At 36.3% G+C, this 19,791-nt stretch overlaps 1 protein-coding gene across 1 annotated transcript; it reads left to right on the top strand.

The window, feature by feature from the left end:
- The first annotated feature begins 13,154 nt into the window (after nucleotides 1–13,154).
- On the top strand, nucleotides 13,155–14,765 carry LOC101897063 (proteoglycan 4-like). The gene has a single exon (XM_059122531.1). It carries the CDS (start codon nucleotides 13,155–13,157, stop codon nucleotides 14,763–14,765), a length of 1,611 nt encoding a protein of 536 aa, XP_058978514.1.
- The last annotated feature ends 5,026 nt before the right edge of the window (nucleotides 14,766–19,791 follow it).

Raw genomic sequence — 19,791 nt, 5'->3', positions numbered from 1 at the left:
TTCTAGCGAAAAAAGTCTCCTCAGTTCCTGAGGAAATTTTTTTCTAACGAAAAAAGTCTCCTCAGTTCCTGAGGAAATTTTTTTCTAACGAAAAAAGTCTCCTCAGTTCCTGAGGAAATTTTTTTCTAACGAAAAAAGTCTCCTCAGTTCCTGAGGAAATTGTTTTCTAACGAAAAAAGTCTCCTCAGTTCCTGAGGAAATTTTTTCTAACGAAAAAAGTCTCCTCAGTTCCTGAGGAAATTTTTTTCTAACGAAAAAAGTCTCCTCAGTTCCTGAGGAAATTTTTTTCTAACGAAAAAAGTCTCCTCAGTTCCTGAGGAAATTTTTTTCTAACGAAAAAAGTCTCCTCAGTTCCTGAGGAAATTTTTTTCTAACGAAAAAAGTCTCCTCAGTTCCTGAGGAAATTTTTTTCTAACGAAAAAAGTCTCCTCAGTTCCTGAGGAAATTTTTTTCTAACGAAAAAAGTCTCCTCAGTTCCTGAGGAAATTTTTTTCTAACGAAAAAGTCTCCTCAGTTCCTGAGGAAATTTTTTTCCAACGAAAAAAGTCTCCTTAGTTCCTGAGCGAAATTTTTTTCTAACGAAAAAAGTCTCCTCAGTTCCTGAGCGAAATTTTTTTCTAACGAAAAAAGTCTCCTCAGTTCCTGAGCGAAATTTTTTTCTAACGAAAAAAGTCTCCTCAGTTCCCGAGCGAAATTTTTTTCTAACGAAAAAAGTCTCCTCAGTTCCTGAGCGAAATTTTTTTTTAACGAAAAAGTCTCCTCAGTTCCTGAGCGAAATTTTTTTCTAACGAAAAAAGTCTCCTCAGTTCCTGAGGAAATTTTTTTCTATAGAAAAAACTCACCTCAGATCCTGAGGAAATTTTTTTCTATAGAAAAAACTCAGGAACTGAGGAAATTTTTTTCTATAGAAAAAACTCACCTCAGTTCCTGAGGAAATTTTTTTCTAACGAAAAAACTCACCTCAGTTCCTGAGGAAATTTTTTTCTAACGAAAAAAGTCTCCTCAGTTCCTGAGGAAATTTTTTTCTAACGAAAAAAGTCTCCTCAGTTCCTGAGGAAATTTTTTTCTAACGAAAAAAGTCTCCTCAGTTCCTGAGGAAATTTTTTTCTAACGTAAAAAGTCTCCTCAGTTCCTGAGGAAATTTTTTTCTAACGAAAAAAGTCTCCTGAGTTCCTGGGGAAATTTTTTTCTAACGAAAAAAGTCTCCTCAGTTCCTGGGGAAATTTTTTTCTAACGAAAAAAGTCTCCTCAGTTTCTGAGGAAATTTTTTTCTAACGAAAAAAGTCTCGTCAGTTCCTGAGGAAATTTTTTTCTAACGAAAAAAGTCTCCTCAGTTCTAACGAAAAAACTCACCTCAGTTCCTGAGGAAATTTTTTTCTAACGAAAAAACTCACCTCAGTTCCTGAGGAAATTTTTTTCTAACGAAAAAACTCACCTCAGTTCCTGAGGAAATTTTTTTCTAACGAAAAAACTCACCTCAGTTCCTTAGGAAATTTTTTTCTAACGAAAAAACTCACCTCAGTTCCTGAGGAAAAAAAAATTTTCTAACGAAAAAACTCACCTCAGTTCCTGAGGAAATTTTTTTCTAACGAAAACACTCACCTCAGTTCCTGAGGAAATTTTTTTCTATAGAAAAAACTCACCTCAGTTCCTGAGGAAATTTTTTTCTATAGAAAAAAATCACATCAGTTCCTGAGGAAATTTTTTTAATGAAAAAGGTCTCCTCAGTTCTTGAGGAAATTTTTTTCTAACGAAAAAAGTCTCCTCAGTCCATGAGGAAATTTTTTTCTAACGAAAAATTTTATTCTGCAAAAAGAGATCTTCTCTTTCTTTTTTCCATTCCCCTTGATACTTGCCTCCCATTTCCTCCAGTTCTCAGTTTCAATACCAATTAGCAATTGTCTTAATTACTTTCCCTGCTGAATTTACTTTTAGTACAAATGACCAGAGCTTCAATGTTACGGATATTTTAACAATTTCGTTAAATTGTTTTGTAACATGTTTTTCCCCTTCTGGAGGACTTCTGATGAAATCCTTTCAGGTTTGATGACGAAAAACCAATATTTGCTTTTCCTCAGCCAGTTAGCAAGCCATCTTCCTCCCATAACCCAGTCTTGTCCAACGACCGTCCAAAAATCCCATAAACAATTAAATGTTGAAACAATTTCATTACATATTTGCTACGTGGGTGCTACGACGAAGAGGAGAATGAGAGGGAGTAGTCAATCAGTCGTATATGAAGCAGAACTGAACTTGATTACATACGAGCAACAATAGATGCCCTGCTATTGTTTCCCCTCCATGGGACTTAACGATACGTGAAGCGAAAAGGATATGGTGTAAGCTGAAGGTACATAAGGATTTTTGCCAATTTAATCCAGCTTCCCTTTTGTCCGTGTTTGTTTTTGTTATCCTTTATGCAGGCCACCAGACTAGCTGGACTGTTGCTTCGGCCATAACTATAAAATTTTATGGCTTTTTACAGATATTATTTAGTTTTTCATTTTAGTTAGTTGGTGGTAGTTAGTTTGTTTCTCTCCCCCTTTTCTCTTTTACTTCATGGTCACACTATTAGGTTTTGAAGGGGGTGAGGTGGCGGGGCAGTTGTCATGTTACCAGGTAATTTAGTTTGTCTCGTGGCAATTTGGAACAATCTTCAAAGACCTTAAATGAATTTATAACGTTTGAGAGATTTCCTTTTTGTTTCCAAATAAAGGGGAGTTAAGAAAGAAGATATCCCAAGTCGCCTGGGATCACCAACATTTTTTTCTATAGCAAAAAGCCTCCTCAGTGCCTGAGGACATTTTTTTCTATAGAAAAAAGTCTCCACAGTGCCTGAGTTCATTTTTTTCTATAGAAAAAAGTCTCCACAGCGCCTGAGGAAATTTTTTTCTATAGAAAAGTCTCCACAGTACCTGAGGAATTTTTTGTTCTATAGAAAAAAGTCTCCTCAGTGTGTAAGGAAATTTTTTTCTATGGAAAAGAGTATCCTCAGTGCCTGAGGAAAGTCTCCTCAATGCTTGAGGAAATTTTTTTCTGTAGAAAAAAGTCTCATCATCGCCTGAAGAATTTTTTTCTATAGAAAAAGTCTCCACAGTGTCTGAGTTCATTTTTTTCTATAGAAAAAAGTCTCCACAGAGACTGAGTTAATTTTTTTCTATAGAAAAAAGTCTCCTCAGTTTCTGAGGAATTTTTTTTCTATAGAAAAAAGTCTCCTCAGTTTCTGAGGAATTTTTTTTCTATAGAAAAAAGTCTCCTCAGTTTCTGAGGAAATTTTTTTCTAAAGAAAAAACTCACCTCAGCTCCTGAGGAATTTTTTTTCTATAGAAAAAACTCACCTCAGCTCCTGAGGAAATTTTTTTCTATAGAAAAAACTCACCTCAGCTCATGAGGAATTTTTTTTCTATAGAAAAAACTCACCTCAGTTCCTGAGGAAATTTTTTTCTATAGAAAAAACTAACCTCAGTTCCTGAGGAACCTCAGGAACCTCAGTTCCTGAGGAAATTTTTTTCTATAGAAAAAACTAACCTCAGTTCCTGAGGAAATTTTTTTCTATAGAAAAAACTAACCTCAGTTCCTGAGGAAATTTTTTTCTATAGAAAAAACTAACCTCAGTTCCTGAGGAAATTTTTTTCTATAGAAAAAACTCACCTCAGTTCCTGAGGAAATTTTTTTCTATAGAAAAAACTCACCTCAGTTCCTGAGGAATTTTTTTTCTATAGAAAAAAGTCTCCACAGTGCCTGAGAAAATTTTTTTCTACAGCAAAAAGTCTCCACAGTGCTTGAGAAAATGTTTTTCTACAGAAAAAAGTCTCCTCATTGCCTGAGGAATTTTTTTCTAACGAAAAAAGTCTCCTCAGTTCCTGAGGAAATTTTTTTCTAACGAAAAAAGTCTCCTCAGTTCCTGAGGAAATTTTTTTCTTTAGAAAAAAGTCTCCTCAGTTTCTGAGGAAATTTTTTTCTATAGAAAAAAGTCTCCTTAGTTTCTGAAGAAATTTTTTTCTATAGAAAAAAGTCTCCTCAGTTTCTGAGGTAATTTTTTTCAATAGAAAAAAATCTCCTTAGTTTCCGATAAAATTTTTTTTATAGAAAAAAGTCTCCTCAGTTTCTGAGGAAATTTTTTTCTATAGAAAAAGGTCTCCACAGTGTCTGAGGAATTTTTTTTTCCATAGAAAAAATCTACACAGTGCCTTAGGAATTTTTTTCTATAGGCAAAAGTCTCTACAGTTCCTGAGGAAATTTTTTTCTATAGATAAAAGTCTCCTCAGTGCCCGAGGAAGTTTTTTCTATAGAAAAAATCCTCTTTAGTTTCTGAGAAAAATTTTTTAACGAAAAAAGTCTCCTCAGTTTCTGATAAAATTTTTTTCTAATAAAAAAGTCTCCTCAGGCCTCTAGTGTAGAAAAAGATGACCTAACATGCCTCAATTTTAAAGAACATCTTATTTAGGGACTACTGAGCCCACCTACTGAACGTTAGAGGGCGCTGAGACCAGCCACTCAAAAATAAAGACCACTAAAATTTAAACCACCAAAATTTTTCTAAAGGACCCTCCCCCATTCTCCCAGGCTTATCTCAAGCAAAATATTAAATTATAATAATTTTGAGAAAATGCTTTTCATTCCCCCTTCTTCCCATAATAATGCTCATCCCAAGGCTTTTTGTTTAATTAAATGAAACAAAAAATGGCCCAGAATCCTTTTGTCTTTCCAAATCAAAAGGATTTCCGAATTTGTTTCATAAAAAGAGGCGAAATAGAAAGGCGAACAATAGTTTGTTGCTTTTAACAATTTCAATAAAAATTAATATAAAAAACGTGCAGGACCCTCTGGGCATTTATTTATGCATTCGTTCGTTCATTCATTTATTTATTTAGTTATCCCGGATCCCTTTCACAAGGATACCAGGCATGAGCATAGATTTTATTAGACCCTTTGGTATCGTATTAATACATTTACTATTATGACTTGACAGTAAAAAATTTGTCAAATCATAATGACCAAGGAATACCATGCACCCACACATTGGCAAATCAAAGAGAGAGACACACACACGTTTTGCTCATATATATACTTTTTTGGGGTGGGGAGGACTAAAAAGGGTTACCCGGAGATGTCTCAAAAGAATAAAAAAAAAACAACCAGGCCATCACTTAGACAAATAAAATCAAACAAATTATATTAACAAACCCAATACAACAAAGAACAACAACATAAAATGATAGCTAAAAAATCCGCACACTCACACACACATATATGTATACATACATATGAGCTTTGTCCGTGCAGGAGACCCCTGATAGTGATTTGCTCAATAACCCTTGTAATTTGCCACAAAAGACCAACCATCTACCAGATAGCAGCATGTGTGTGAGGGTGTGTTAGAGTGTGTGAGTAAATAAAACCCAAATAGTCCTGCAGGCCACACAAGACACGTTCGTATTAAGCTGCTTGATGTATGTATGGAAATCATGATTTTGATGGGCCTTATCAAAGCCATAGACCACCATCTCCCCCTTCACCTTCATTCGGATGAAGACAAAAAATGATGACTTCTTGACAAACTGTTAAAAAATCCATGGAAATACCTTTGAAGGCGAGTTAAGCAATGTTATGATTTCTTAAGGATATTACATACACTCAAGGAAAAATGTCGGATCAAAAAAAAAAAATGAAAATTCTAAATTTTTTAAAATTTGTCCACAAAATCAGATTTTTTTTTTGGAAATGGCGGGAGAGTAAAGATTGTCTACAGAAATTCTCTAAGCAACAGCAGGTCTTGCACAGAAAATATCGAAATTTTCCCCAACATCAATTCCATTCGGCAAAAATTTTCTGGAAAAAAATTTTGAATTCACCAATGTTTTCCGCGAAACTCAAAACTCAATTCAGGGATAGTAGGTTTTTTATACCCCCAATCATATGGCTAGAGAGGGCATATATCATTTGATAGGGGCAAAACGTGCCCCATCGAAATAATGGTTTTATACCCTAGGTCTCTTTGGACCAAAACCGTTACAGGTCACTTGGTGTCGATCTGGCGATGTTCGTCGGTCCGTCCGTCTGTCTGGCTGGTTGGTACGCACAATAACTCTCGAAATTTTTCCCCAGATAAATTCCATTCGGCAAAAATTTTCTGGAGAAAAATTTTGAATTCACCAAAATTTTCCGCGAAACTCAATTCAGGGATAGTAGGTTTTTTATAGCCTCAACCACATGGCTACAGAGGGCATATATATCATTTGATACGGCCAAAACGTGCCCCATCGAAATAATGGTTTTATACCCTAGGTCTCTTTGGACCAAAACCGTTACAGGTGACTTGGAGTCGATCTGGCGATGTTCGTCGGTCCGTCCGTCTGTCTGGCTGGTTGGTACGCACAATAACTCTCGAAGGGAGTATCCGATTTGATCCAAACATGGTACATCGTAATATTTTTGTCAAACTTAGATTGAGTTCTGAGATGGGCAATATCGGTCCACTTCTTCTGGTACCTCCACCACAAATGGTCGAAATTTTCAAAAAATATATTTTTTTGCACAGAAAGAGAAAGGATAATCCGATTTTGCTTCAACTTTGCAAATCCTTTTACTTGCATCAGTGCTAGGCCAGGTATGAAAATGGACAATATCGGTCCACTCCTTCCGGTACCTCCCCCACAAAGGGTCAGAAATTTGAATAATTACAACTCTTATAAAATGCTATGAAAGAGTTCCATTGCCTTCAAATTACGCACATGAGAATACTTTTATTAACCCAAGGTCTGGTGTGAAGATGGAATATATTGGTCCACTCCTTCTGGTAGGGTCAAAATTTTAAATATCCACAAATTTCATAGATCGCGAAATTAGCATCCAATTCCATTCAAACTTGGCACATCCCAATATTTCTATCAACGCAATATCCGTTACAAAGTTGGTAGAGATCGGACCATTCCTCCTGGTACAACTCCCACAAAGGGTCGAAGTTTTGAATAACCAAAACGATTATAAAATCCGAAATTAGCATCCAGTTCCCTTCATATTTCACACATAACAATATTTTCACTAAAAAAAAGATCGGATCTATAGATGAAATATATAGGTCCACTCCTATTGGTACCTCCCTCACAAAGGGTCAACGTTTTGAATATCCACGAAGCTCATAAAATGCCAAATTAATATCCGATTCGATTCAGACTTGGCACAACCCAATATTTCCATCAGCACAAGATCCGTTATAAAGTTGGTAGAGATCGGACCATTCCTTCCGGTACCTCCCCCACAAAGGGTCAAAGTTTTGAATAACCAAAACGATTATAAAATCCGAAATTAGCATCCGATTCTCTTTATATTTCACACATCCGAATATTGCTACTAACACAAGATCTTGTGTGAAGATGAAATATATATGTCCACTCCTTCTGGTACCTCCCCCACAAAAGGTCAGAATTTTGAATATCCATGAAGCTCATAAAATGCCAAATTAATATCCGATTCGATTAAGACTTGGCACATCCCAATATTTCCATCAACGCAAGATGCGTTACAAAGATGGTAGAGGTCGGACCATTCCTTCTGGTACCCGTCCCACAAAGGGTCAAAGTTTTGAATAACCAAAACGATTATAAAATCCGAAATTAGCATACGATTCTCTTTATATATCTCAAAAACCCATTATTTCTACTACCACTAGATCTGATGTGAAGATGGAATATATAGGTCCACTTCTTCTGGTACCTCCCCCACAATGGGTCAAAATTTTGAATATTCATGAAGCTCATAGATCGCGAAATTAATATCCGATTCCATTCAGACTTAGCACATGTCAATATTTTTATCAACACAAGATCTGTTATAAAGATGGCAGAGATCGGACCGTTCCTTCTGATACCTCCCCCACAAAGGGTCAAAGTTTTGAATAACCAAAACGATTATAAAATCCGAGATAAACATCCGATTCTCTTTATATTTCACAAATCTCATTATTTCTACTACCACTAGATCTGATGTGAAGATGGAATATATAGGTCCACTTCTTCTGGTACCTCCCCCACAAAGAGTCAAAATTTTGAATATTCATGAAGCTCATAGAACGCGAAATTAATATCCGATTCCATTCAGACTTGGTACATCTCAATATTTCCATCAACACAAGATCTGTTATAAAGATGGTAGAGATCGGACCATTCCTTCTGATACCTCCCCCACAAAGGGTCAAAGTTTTGAATAACCAAAAAGATTATAAAATCCGAAATAAGCTTCCAGTTCACCTCAAATATCACACATCTCATATATTTTTAGTAGCCTAAGGTCTGGTGCGAATTTTACCTAATTTTTTTAGTGGGTGTATATACCCTAACCCCTCTCCCCCCATTTTTTTTTTTTTTTTGTTAGTCAATTTCTCCCTAGACAACTTTAGTCCATCATTGTTCTCATCATCATCATCATCATGAGCCTTGTAAATATGACCAGAGTTCTTCAAGTTCTCATTCTTATCACCAATGGTCCTCCTCATACCACCCCTCTCCCCCCACCATCCAACCGTACATGTTCGTCACAGAGCCATAAAAAACCAAGACTAAATAAAAAACATGACTTGAAAATCTCTTAATCTTTTTACCAACCTTGTAAACACGCCAAAGAAGAATAAACCAAAAAATAACACACACCCGCACACAAAAAAGGACATTCCTGGCCACACCAACAACAATAACTTAAGAAAACTATGCAGCATATCCCTGGGCACACATGCCAAGAAAAGGCAACCCTTTTTGGCCCAGGCACATGAAACCATGACAATGTAGGAAAAAATCCTTTTGAATTGATATCCTTATAGACCCACAAGGGGGGTGGGGGATAACTTGCCAGGATTTTTCTGCTAAATCACCCAAATAAAAAATAACCCCAGAAAAAGGATATGCTTTCTCCACTCCTTGCTCGGCTGACTATCATTTTTGTCTCAATTCAATCAAAATTGTTTGGCTCATCAAACATTCAATTACTAACCATAAATTTTGTGGCATAATATCTTGAAGCCAACAAAGGATATTGTGTATAGGAAAGAGAGAGAGGGAGAGGGAGGGAGTGCGTGTGTTTGCCAAATGTCCAACCCTCTTGTTCCGATGCTTAATAAAATTGTTGCAAATTGTGTTGTTTAACAATCATATTTTTACTTGTTATTAAGTGCCGTTTGGCACCCCTTAACGACAACCCTTCCACCCCTCCCCTCTCCACTCGCCAGGCACAATGACAAAAGGATATCGATATTGCAAATTGTTAACAATTCAATTATATTAGTTTGATGTTGTCTCGACAATCCTGGCAAAAATATATGAGTGTTGATTGTGGGTTATGCTTTGGGGATTTTCCAGCAAAGGATGTAGGAACAACAACAACAACCCCTTAAGTTGTTGCAAGGATTACGCTTGGCATGATTTCATCAATATTGTTTGAAATTGTACCCTTTTTTGGGATAGTTACTTCATATTTTCTTCTCTAAAAATATTATTTTTGCCGAAGTATCTGCCTTATCATTCTAGGAGGGGTGGAGGAGGGGTTTCATGTTCATTGGCAGACTTTTTATGACTGGCTTTTTTTCTGTGTGGATCTCTATTTTGTTATTGCTTTCTTTTGTGCAAATCACTTGACCAATTTGTCAAATTGTTATCTTAATTTGGCAACGGGCCTTTCGGAGGCAAAGGGTTGCTGGCAATCATAATTTGTGAGCAAATATTAGCTGTAGTTTTGGCTTTCTAGACAAGAGAAGAGGGGTAGAGGGGAGAGGAAAAAATTTTGTTTTTTTCAGGAAATTTAAGAAAATTATCCGATTTACATGGAAGAAGGATAATCCAATAGGAGAGCATATGTGGTAATGGTATTTGCAAGGAGCTATTAGGAAGTCTGACAATTTAGACCTTCTGGCCGATGATGTCAAACACTCTTCGCGGCAGAAGCTTCTTTGGTAATGGCAATAGCAACTCCTCCATGGTAGATGCCATTGAGGCCAAAAATTTTTTAATAATGAGTTCTAGGGGAAAATGCATATGCAGTGGCCTCTGTCATCCGCAGAGTAAGGCTGCGTCAAAATATCATCCGCAGATGTCCCCATTGAGAGGCTAACTATATTATGTATGATATCTCTAAGTTCGGTAGAGACTACATACATTACGGCGGAGGCCTCTGAATCCAAGGTATTTTTTTTACAATAAACAAGTAAAAAAGCGACCGGGCCGAATTTTGAATACCCTCCGCCGTTTGGTACAAATTCTGTTAAAATCTTAAAAATACCGAATGTAGCCGTAGGGAACTTCTGTCACAAGCTCTAACAATATTCAAATGCGAAACTTGAAAAAAATCTGTTTATAATGTAGCTAAGATCATCAAAATACCGAATATAGGGAGGTACCATGGAGGTTGTAATACGTGGACCTGCAGAGACAATTTTCTGTCATAGGTTGTAATATCCATTACGAACTTCAAGTACCAAATTTGAAACAATTCCGGTTAATAATGCCGTCAAAATCATCAAAATACTGAAAATCGGGAGGTACCGTTATATGGGAGCTATACAAAGACGTGGACCTACACAAAACATTTTTTGTCATAGGCTGTAGTATCCATTACGAACTCCATATACAAAATTTGAAACAATTCCGGTGAATAATGTCACTAAAACCATCAAAATACCGAATATAGGGAGGTACCATGGAGGTTGTAATGCGTGGACCTGCAGAGACAATTTTCTGGCATAGGCTGTAGTATCCATTACGAACTTCAAATACAAAATATTTGAAATAGTTCCGGTAAATAATGTCACTAAAATCATCAAAATACCGAATATCGGGAGGTACTGTTATATGGGGGCTATACGAAGACGTAGACCTGCACAGACAATTTTCTGTCATAGTCTGTAATACTCATTACGAACTTCAAATACCAAATTTGAAATAATTCCGGTAAATAATGTCGCTAAAATCATCCAAATACCGAATATCGGGAGGTACCGTTACATGGGGGCTATACGAAGACGTGGACCTGCACAGACAATTTTTTGTCACAGGCTTTAGTATCCATTTCAAACTTCAAATATCAAATTTGAAACAATTCCGGTAAATAATGTCGCTAAAATCGTCAAAATACCGAAAATCGGGAGGTACCGTTATATGGAAGCTATACAAAGACGTAAACCTACACAGACAATTTTCTGTCATAGGCTGTAGTATCCATTACAAACTTCAAATACCAAATTTGAAACAATTCCGGTGAATAATGTCGCTAAAATCATCAAAATACCGAGTATAGGGAGGTACTGATATATGGGGCCTATACGAAGACATGGACCTGCAGAGAAAATTTTCTGTCTTAGGCTGTAGTATCTATTACGAACTTCAAATATCAAATTTGAAACAATTCTGGTGAATGATGTTGCTAAAATCATCAAAATACCGAGTATAGGGAGGTACTGATATATGGGAGCTATGCGAAGACGTGAACCTGCACAGACAATTTTCTGTCATAGGCTGTAGTATCCAGTACGAAGTTCAAATACCAATTTTGAAACAATTCCGGTAAATAATGTCACTAAAATCGTCCAAATACCGAATATCGGGGTGTACCCTTATATGGGGGCTATACGAAGACGTGGACCTGCACAGACAATTTTCTGTCATAAGCTCTGGTATCCAGTACGAAGTTCAAATGCGAAATTTGAAACAATTCCGATGATTAATGTCGCTAAAATCATCAAAATACCGAATATTGGGGGGTACCCTTATATGTGGGCTATACGAAGACGTAGACCTGCACAGACAATTTTCTGTCATAAGCTGTAGTATCCAGTTCGAAGTTCAAATGCGAAATTTGAAATAATTCCGGTGAATAATGAAGCTAAAATCATCAAAATACCGAATATCGGGAGGTACCTTTATATGGGAGCTATATGAAGACGTAGACCTACACAGACGATTTTCTGTCACAGGCTGTAATATTCATTACGAACTTCAAATACCAAATTTGAAACAATTCCGTTGTATATTGTCGCTAAAATTATCAAAATACCGAATATAGGGAGGTTCTGTTATATGGGCGCTATACGAAGACGTAGACCTACACAGACAATTTTCTATCTTAGGCTGTAGTATCCATTTCGAACTTTAAATACCAAATTTGAAATAATTCCGGTAAATATTGTTGCTAAAGTCATCAAAATACCGAAAATCGGGAGGTGCCGTTATATGGGAGCTATACGAAGACGTTGATCTACATGGCCTATTTTCTGTTTTATGCTGTAGCATCTATTACAAACTTCAAATACCAAATTTGAAACAATTCCGGTAAATAACGTCGTTAAAATCATCAAAATACCGAAAATCGGGAGGTACCGTTATATGGGGACTATACGAAGACCTGGACCTGCACAGACAATTTTCTGTCATAGGCTATAGTATCCATTTCGAACTTCAAATACCAATTTTGAAACAATTCCGCTAAATAATGTCGCTAAAATCATCAAAATACCGAAAATCGGGAGGTACCGTTATATGGGGGCTATATGAAAACGTGAACCTACATGGCCCATTTACGAACTTATCCAGCCTACTGGCAAAATAAAAATGTCTGCAAAATTTTAGCCTTCTATCTCGATTCGTTCGAAAGATAGCGTGATTACGACAGACAGATAGATGGACACACAGACGGACAGACAGACAGGTAGACAGACGGACATCGCTAAATCGACTTAGAATTTTACGCTGATCAAGAATATATATACTTTGTTGGGTCTGACATGAGTATTTCGAGGAGTTACAAACGGAATGACAAAGTTAATATATCCTCCATAGTATGGTGGAGGGTATAAAAACGAACGCATTTTTTTTTTGGATTGTTTACAAGTCAACACAATTTGCTTTTACTTATAAACTTGTTGTTGTTGCGGGATAGTTTTTTCTGCCAAACATAACCACACCTGCCCAAATATTACAAAAAAATGCCAATAAAGTTCCGCTAAACATCTGTCGTTTAGGTAATGGAAAATAACTTGTTTTGGTTCTCACACCAAAATTCAATCTAATTTCAAAACCCCGGAAGGAGAAATTTCTAACATCAAAATAATTGGATTTTCTATAAAAACCAAGAATCTGCTCATTTCTATAGTTAGTTGTCCATTGCTCGGAATCATGAGGTACTTGGCATTGGTTTTCTTTAGCGCTTGCATTGCCTTGGCAAGCTGTGGCTGTTTGGGTGGATGTGCAAATTCTGCACCAATTATTGTAATCACTCCCTCGTCGAATATATGGCAGAGCATACAAGGGTGGTTCCAGTGCGCATGGAATGGATGTCCGAAACCAAATTGTCCTGGCACAGGAGAAACGGGTCTAGAACCACCGGCTCCAGAACCCACTAATCCCTCGCCTCCCACTTACCCAACCTCTGGTCCTCTACCACCAGCACCTACAACAGCCACATATTTACCAACAACGTCTACACCAGGTTGGGCAACTCCACCCGGCCCAACGCCACCCACATATGGATCAGCACCCGGAGTCCCAGAGCCAACCTACCCATCAGCGCCCACTTACCCAACTTCAGGCCCTCAGCCAACAGCACCTACAGCCGTTCCAGAACCCACCAACCCATCGGCACCCACTTACCCAACCTCAGGCCCTCAACCAACAGCACCTACAGCCGTCCCAGAACCCACTTTCCCAACTTCAGGTCCCTCACCAGGCCCAACAACACCCACACAAGGATCAGCACCGGGAGTACCAGAACCAACCTACCCATCGGCACCCACCTACCCAACTTCAGGCCCTCAGCCAACAGCACCTACAGCCGTTCCAGAACCCACCTACCCATCGGCACCCACTTACCCAACTTCAGGCCCTCAGCCAACAGCACCCACACCAGTCCCAGAACCCACTTTCCCAACTTCAGGTCCTTCACCCGGCCCAACGGCGCCCACACATGGATCAGCACCGGGAGTACCAGAACCAACCTACCCATCGGTACCCACTTATCCAACTTCAGGCCCTCAGCCAACAGCACCCACATCAGTCCCAGAACCGACTTTCCCAACTTCAGGTTCTTCACCAGGCCCAACGGGACCCACGCATGGAACAGCACCTACAGGCGTCCCAGAACCCACCTACCCATCGGCACCCACTTACCCTCAGCCAACAGCACCCACATCAGTCCCAGAACCCACCTACCCAACTTCAGGTTCTTCACCAGGCCCAACGGGACCCACGCATGGAACAGCACCTACAGGCGTCCCAGAACCCACCTACCCATCGGCACCCACTTACCCTCAGCCAACAGCACCCACATCAGTCCCAGAACCGACTTTCCCAACTTCAGGTTCTTCACCAGGCCCAACGGGACCCACGCATGGAACAGCACCTACAGGCGTCCCAGAACCCACCTACCCATCGGCACCCACTTACCCTCAGCCAACAGCACCCACATCAGTCCCAGAACCCACCTACCCAACTTCAGGTTCTTCACCAGGCCCAACGGGACCCACGCATGGAACAGCACCTACAGGCGTCCCAGAACCCACCTACCCATCGGCACCCACTTACCCTCAGCCAACAGCACCCACATCAGTCCCAGAACCCACCTACCCAACTTCAGGTTCTTCACCAGGCCCAACGGGACCCACGCATGGAACAGCACCTACAGGCGTCCCAGAACCCACCTACCCATCAGCGCCCACATCGGGTTGGGCATCTTCACCGGGAACAACAGCACCCACATATTCACCAACATGGCCTACATCTCTGGGTTAGGTAACTTCAGCGGACTCATCAACAGCCACAGCCTGAGGTTCGATAATTTCCCAAGGCGTAACAATGGCTAAACACGCATCAACGTTCCAGAGTCCTACCACACCATCCAATGTCTAAAATGGCTAGAAATATACTTTAATTTTTTTCAAATATATTTCTGAAATTTTCAATTATTTTGGTATTTTTATACTTTTTGGGAACTAAAGAGAGAACATCTTATCTCCTGGTTAGGCAGGGTGCGTATATAATGAACTTGCCAGGGTTCAAATATAGACAGCTAGAATAGTCAGATTGCGAAAGAACCAGCCTGACTTACCAGGGCAAGTATATATACAATCAAGCTGGCTTGGGGCAGATAATGGGAGCCTGACAGCTTAGTTTCCGAATTTAGACAACCAGACGTACTGCACCTTTTTCAGATGTAATTCGAAACATTTTAATATTTTTTGGCAGCTAAGAGGTCAATTAGATGTCTTGCTTAGGCAGAGTGCCCATTTAGGGAATTGGTCAGGGTTCAGATATAGACCGGCAGAATGGTCAGGATGCGAAAGAGCCAGTCTGGCTTATTGGGGTATGGTTGCAGACAGTCTTGCCGGCATGGCTGCAGTTAGCGAAAGTCTGGCTGGTCTGGATCCGAATTTAGACAGCCGGACGTCCTACACTTTTTTATACCCTCAGCCATATGGCTCGGGAGGGTATATATCATTTGATGCGGTCAAAACGTGCCTAGTCGAAATAACGGTTTTAGACCCTAGATCTCTTTGGACCAAATCCGTTTCAGGACATTTGGAGTCGATCTAGCGATGTCTGTCCTTCCGTCTGACTGGCTAATGCGCACGATTACTCTCGAAGGGAGTATCCGATTTGGTCCAAACTTGGTACATCATAATATTTTTGTAAAACTTAGATCGAGTTCGGAGATGGACAATATCGGTCCACTCCTTCTGGTACCTCCCCCACAAAAGGTGGGAATTTTCAAAAAATATATTTTCTGCACAGAAAGAGAAAGGATAATCCGCTTTTGCTACAACTTTGCAAATCCAAATATTTATGTCAGTGCTACGTCAGGTGCGAAAATGGACAATATCGATCCACTCCATCAGGTACCTCCCCCACAAAGGGTCAAAATTTTGAATTATTACAACTCTTATAAAATGTGATGTATGGATCCGATTTTCTTCAAATTTCACACATCTCAATATTTATATTAACCCAAGGTCTGGTGTTAAGATGGACATTATCGGTCCACTCCTTCTAGTACCTCCCCCACAAAAGGTAGAAATTTTCCCAAAAATATATTTTCTGCACAGAAAGAGAACGGATAATCCGATTATGCTCCAACTTTGCATATCCAAATATTTGCGTCAGTACTACGTCAGGTGTAAAAATGGACCATATCGGTCCACTCCATCAGGTACCTCCCCCACAAAGGGTCAAAATTTTGAAAAATTACAACTCCTATAAAATGTGATATAAGTGTCCGATTATCTCAAAATTTCACACATCCCAATAATTTTATTAAACCAAGGTCAGGTGTTAAAATGGGCAATATCGGTCCACTCCTTCTGGTACCTGCCCCACAAAGGGTAAAAATTTTGAATATTCATGAAGCCCATAAGACCCGATATTAACATCCGATTCCATTCCAGACTTAGCACATCTCAATATTTCCATCAACACAAGATCTGTTAGGAAGATGGTAGAGGTCGGACCATTCCTTTTGGTACCTCCCCCACAAAGGGTCAAAGTTTCGAATAACCAAAACGTTTATACAATTCGAAATAAGCATCAGGTTCTCGTTATATTTCACGCGCGCCACTATTTCTAATAATTTTTTGTGAAAAAAAAAATAGTCCACTTATTTTCCAGTTGCTTCTAAGAAACCACCTGCAAATTGATATGACGTCATCAAATTTCTCCCCAACAGCTATAAAAATATTAAACATCTCGCAAATATGATTCAGTATTATTTTCGAATTTCTTCGAGTAGGCAGCATGAAGTCACAGCTGTTGGCAGGCGTTTTCTTAATTTGGAGCTGTTCAATGGCCTCGGCCTTAAGGCCAATTTATAATTCCGATGGAAAACATCATTATGTGCCCTGTACCAAGGAGGGTTGTAATCAATATGTGCCCAAGTGGGAGGTGAGGAAGGCGGTTCCTGGGGAGGTGACAACTTCTCAGCCAAAAACTAGCGTTCCGATTGGTAAAAACTGGGCCAAGGTGTTACCACCATTAGCTGCGTATCCAGTGGAAACCACAAGTCAAAAACCGGAGGTACAGGCCACAAAATCCTCAAAAAGGGATCGGGCGGCTTGGGAATTTTATAGACCCTATAGCCGTTATTTTTATCGTTAGAAAAAAATGTTTTGAGTGAATAAAATTTACAAAAACAACAAAAAGTGAAAATATTTTTATTAACCGAACCCAACTGAGGTCAGGTCAGGCCAAAGAAATATGAAATTAAATAAAAATACCAAAAAAAATCAAAAAATTTTTAATAGCTGAACCCAACACAGGTCAAGCCAGACAAATATTTCCCAAAACCCCCAACATCCGTATAGACGCCCATCCACACACTCCTGCCATTGCACTGCCCCTGTAATGCATGATTATTAAATTGACAATGCATTATTTATTGCCACCATCCGCCAAGGGACCTTAGGCCTCTTGGCCAACCACTACAAATGCATTTGCCATTTGAATTCATTATTTAATTGTTATTTTGTTTGGCCATAATATTTAACCTTTACTCTATTCGCAGAGTTATAAAATTAATTGACATTTTATTTGTTAATTAATTGTCCTCCGTTTACAATGAACACAAACATTATTTTGTGTCATTGCATTGTCATGTTATTGCTGTTGTTGTTGTAAATGTATTTTTGCCGGCCATAAATATTAGAAATTATTATTATTTTTTGGTTTTTTTTTCGGTAGGGCAATAATCTGCAATGGCTATAATAATGAGAAATTTATGTGAATTTAAACAAAAGCTAATTTTAATTTTTAAATAAATATTATTTTTATGGGTGAAATGGGAACAAACAATGAGGAATCCTGGCAGGAGGAGGAGGAGGAAGGGAGTGTTCAAATTGAGTGGAAATTATAACGGAATGTACCCTTTATTTTGGAGGACAAAAATGTTGTTAAAAAAACTCACAGAGAAAGCTTTCTAAGAATATTTTTTTTATAATTTTAAAAGTTTAAAAGTATTTTCTTAAAAAAAGTTATTTAAAAAAAATTTGTAGGGACTTATAAACATGGACATATATTTTCAGAAGATAATAAATAAACATGGACTTAGAATTTTTGAAATGCTTCTAAAAATATTTTTTTTAAGAACTAATATAAGCGAATTTAAAAAAATGCAGGGCCTTATAAACATGTACTTTTTTAAATTATTTTTATAAATTATATAATAATAATAATAATAATAATAATAATAATAATAATAATAATAATAATAATAATAATAATAATAATAATAATAATAATAATAATAATAATAATATAATAATAATAATAATAATAATAATAATAATAATAATAATAATAATAATAATAATAATAATAATAATAATAATAATAATAATAATACTAATAATAATAATAATAATAATAATAATAACTAATAATAATAATAATAATATAATAATAACAATAATAGTAATAATAATATACTAATAATATTAATAATAATTATAATAATAATAATAATAATATAATAATAATAATAATAATAATAATAATAATAATAATAATAATAATAATAATAATAATAATAATAATAATAATACTAAAATAATAAAACTAATAATAATAATAATAATAATAATAATGATAATAATAATAATAATAACAATATAACATAATAATATAATAATAATAGTAATAATAATAATAATAATAATAATTATAATAATAATAATAATAATAATAATAATAATAATAATAATAATCATAATAATAATAATAATAATAATAATAATAATAATAATAATAATAATAATAATAATAATAATAATAATAATAATAATAATGATAATAATAATAATAATAATAAATAATAATAATAATAATAATAATAATAATAATAATAATAATAAGAATATAATAATAATAATAATAATAATAATAATAATAATAATAATAATAATAATAATACTAATAACAAAAAACTTGAAGATTTTTGATTTGATTTTTTTTAAGAAATATAATTTTTTGAGATCCAATTACCACGACCAAAACGTGCCTTATCGAAATAATAGTTTCAGATCTTACGTCTCTTCAAAAAAAATCGTTTCCGAAAATTTGGAGACGAACTAAGGTTGGTCGATAACTCTCGAAGGATGTATCCGATTCGTCAAAACTTGGTACATATGGGTATAAAAACATTTCCATTCTATGGTGGAGGGTATAAAAATATTTCATTTTTTCAAAGACTAATATGAGTGAATTAAAAAAAAATATTTTGGAAAAACAAGAAAGATTAATTAAAATGCCTTTTTAATTATTTTTTTAACATTTAATATGTTATGGACATTTAACATAACATTTAATATGTTATATGGATATCTCAACAGCCATATATTTGCTAGGTCAACTTAACATGTATTTAAGTATTTAATTTTTTTCATAAACTAATATAAGTGTATTTAAAAAAGAAAAATATTTTGCAGAGACTTATAAACATGGACATTTAAAAATGTATTTTTTGAAATAATAAAAATATTTCTTAGATTTAGACCTGTTTTTTAAAGACTTGTTTTTTTTTAAAAATATAATTTTTTTAAGTAACAATGAATTCGGATTTAAAAAAAAAATATTTTTCAAAGTTCCAAAATTAAAAATAAAAAATATTAATTTTTTTAACATATTAAAATGGATATCTTATAAACCATATTTTTGCTAGGCCAACCAAACGTGTATTTAAAATTATTTTTTCACAGACTAATATAAGTGAATCAAAAAAAATATTTTGCAGGGACTTATAAACATGGACTCTTAAAAATATATTTTTTGAAAA

The sequence above is a fragment of the Musca domestica genome, unplaced genomic scaffold (assembly GCF_030504385.1).
Source record: "Musca domestica strain aabys unplaced genomic scaffold, Musca_domestica.polishedcontigs.V.1.1 20, whole genome shotgun sequence".
NCBI lineage: Eukaryota > Metazoa > Arthropoda > Insecta > Diptera > Muscidae > Musca > Musca domestica.
The sequence above is the reverse complement of the archived record's forward strand: the minus strand, read 5'-3'. Positions and strand labels throughout refer to the sequence as shown.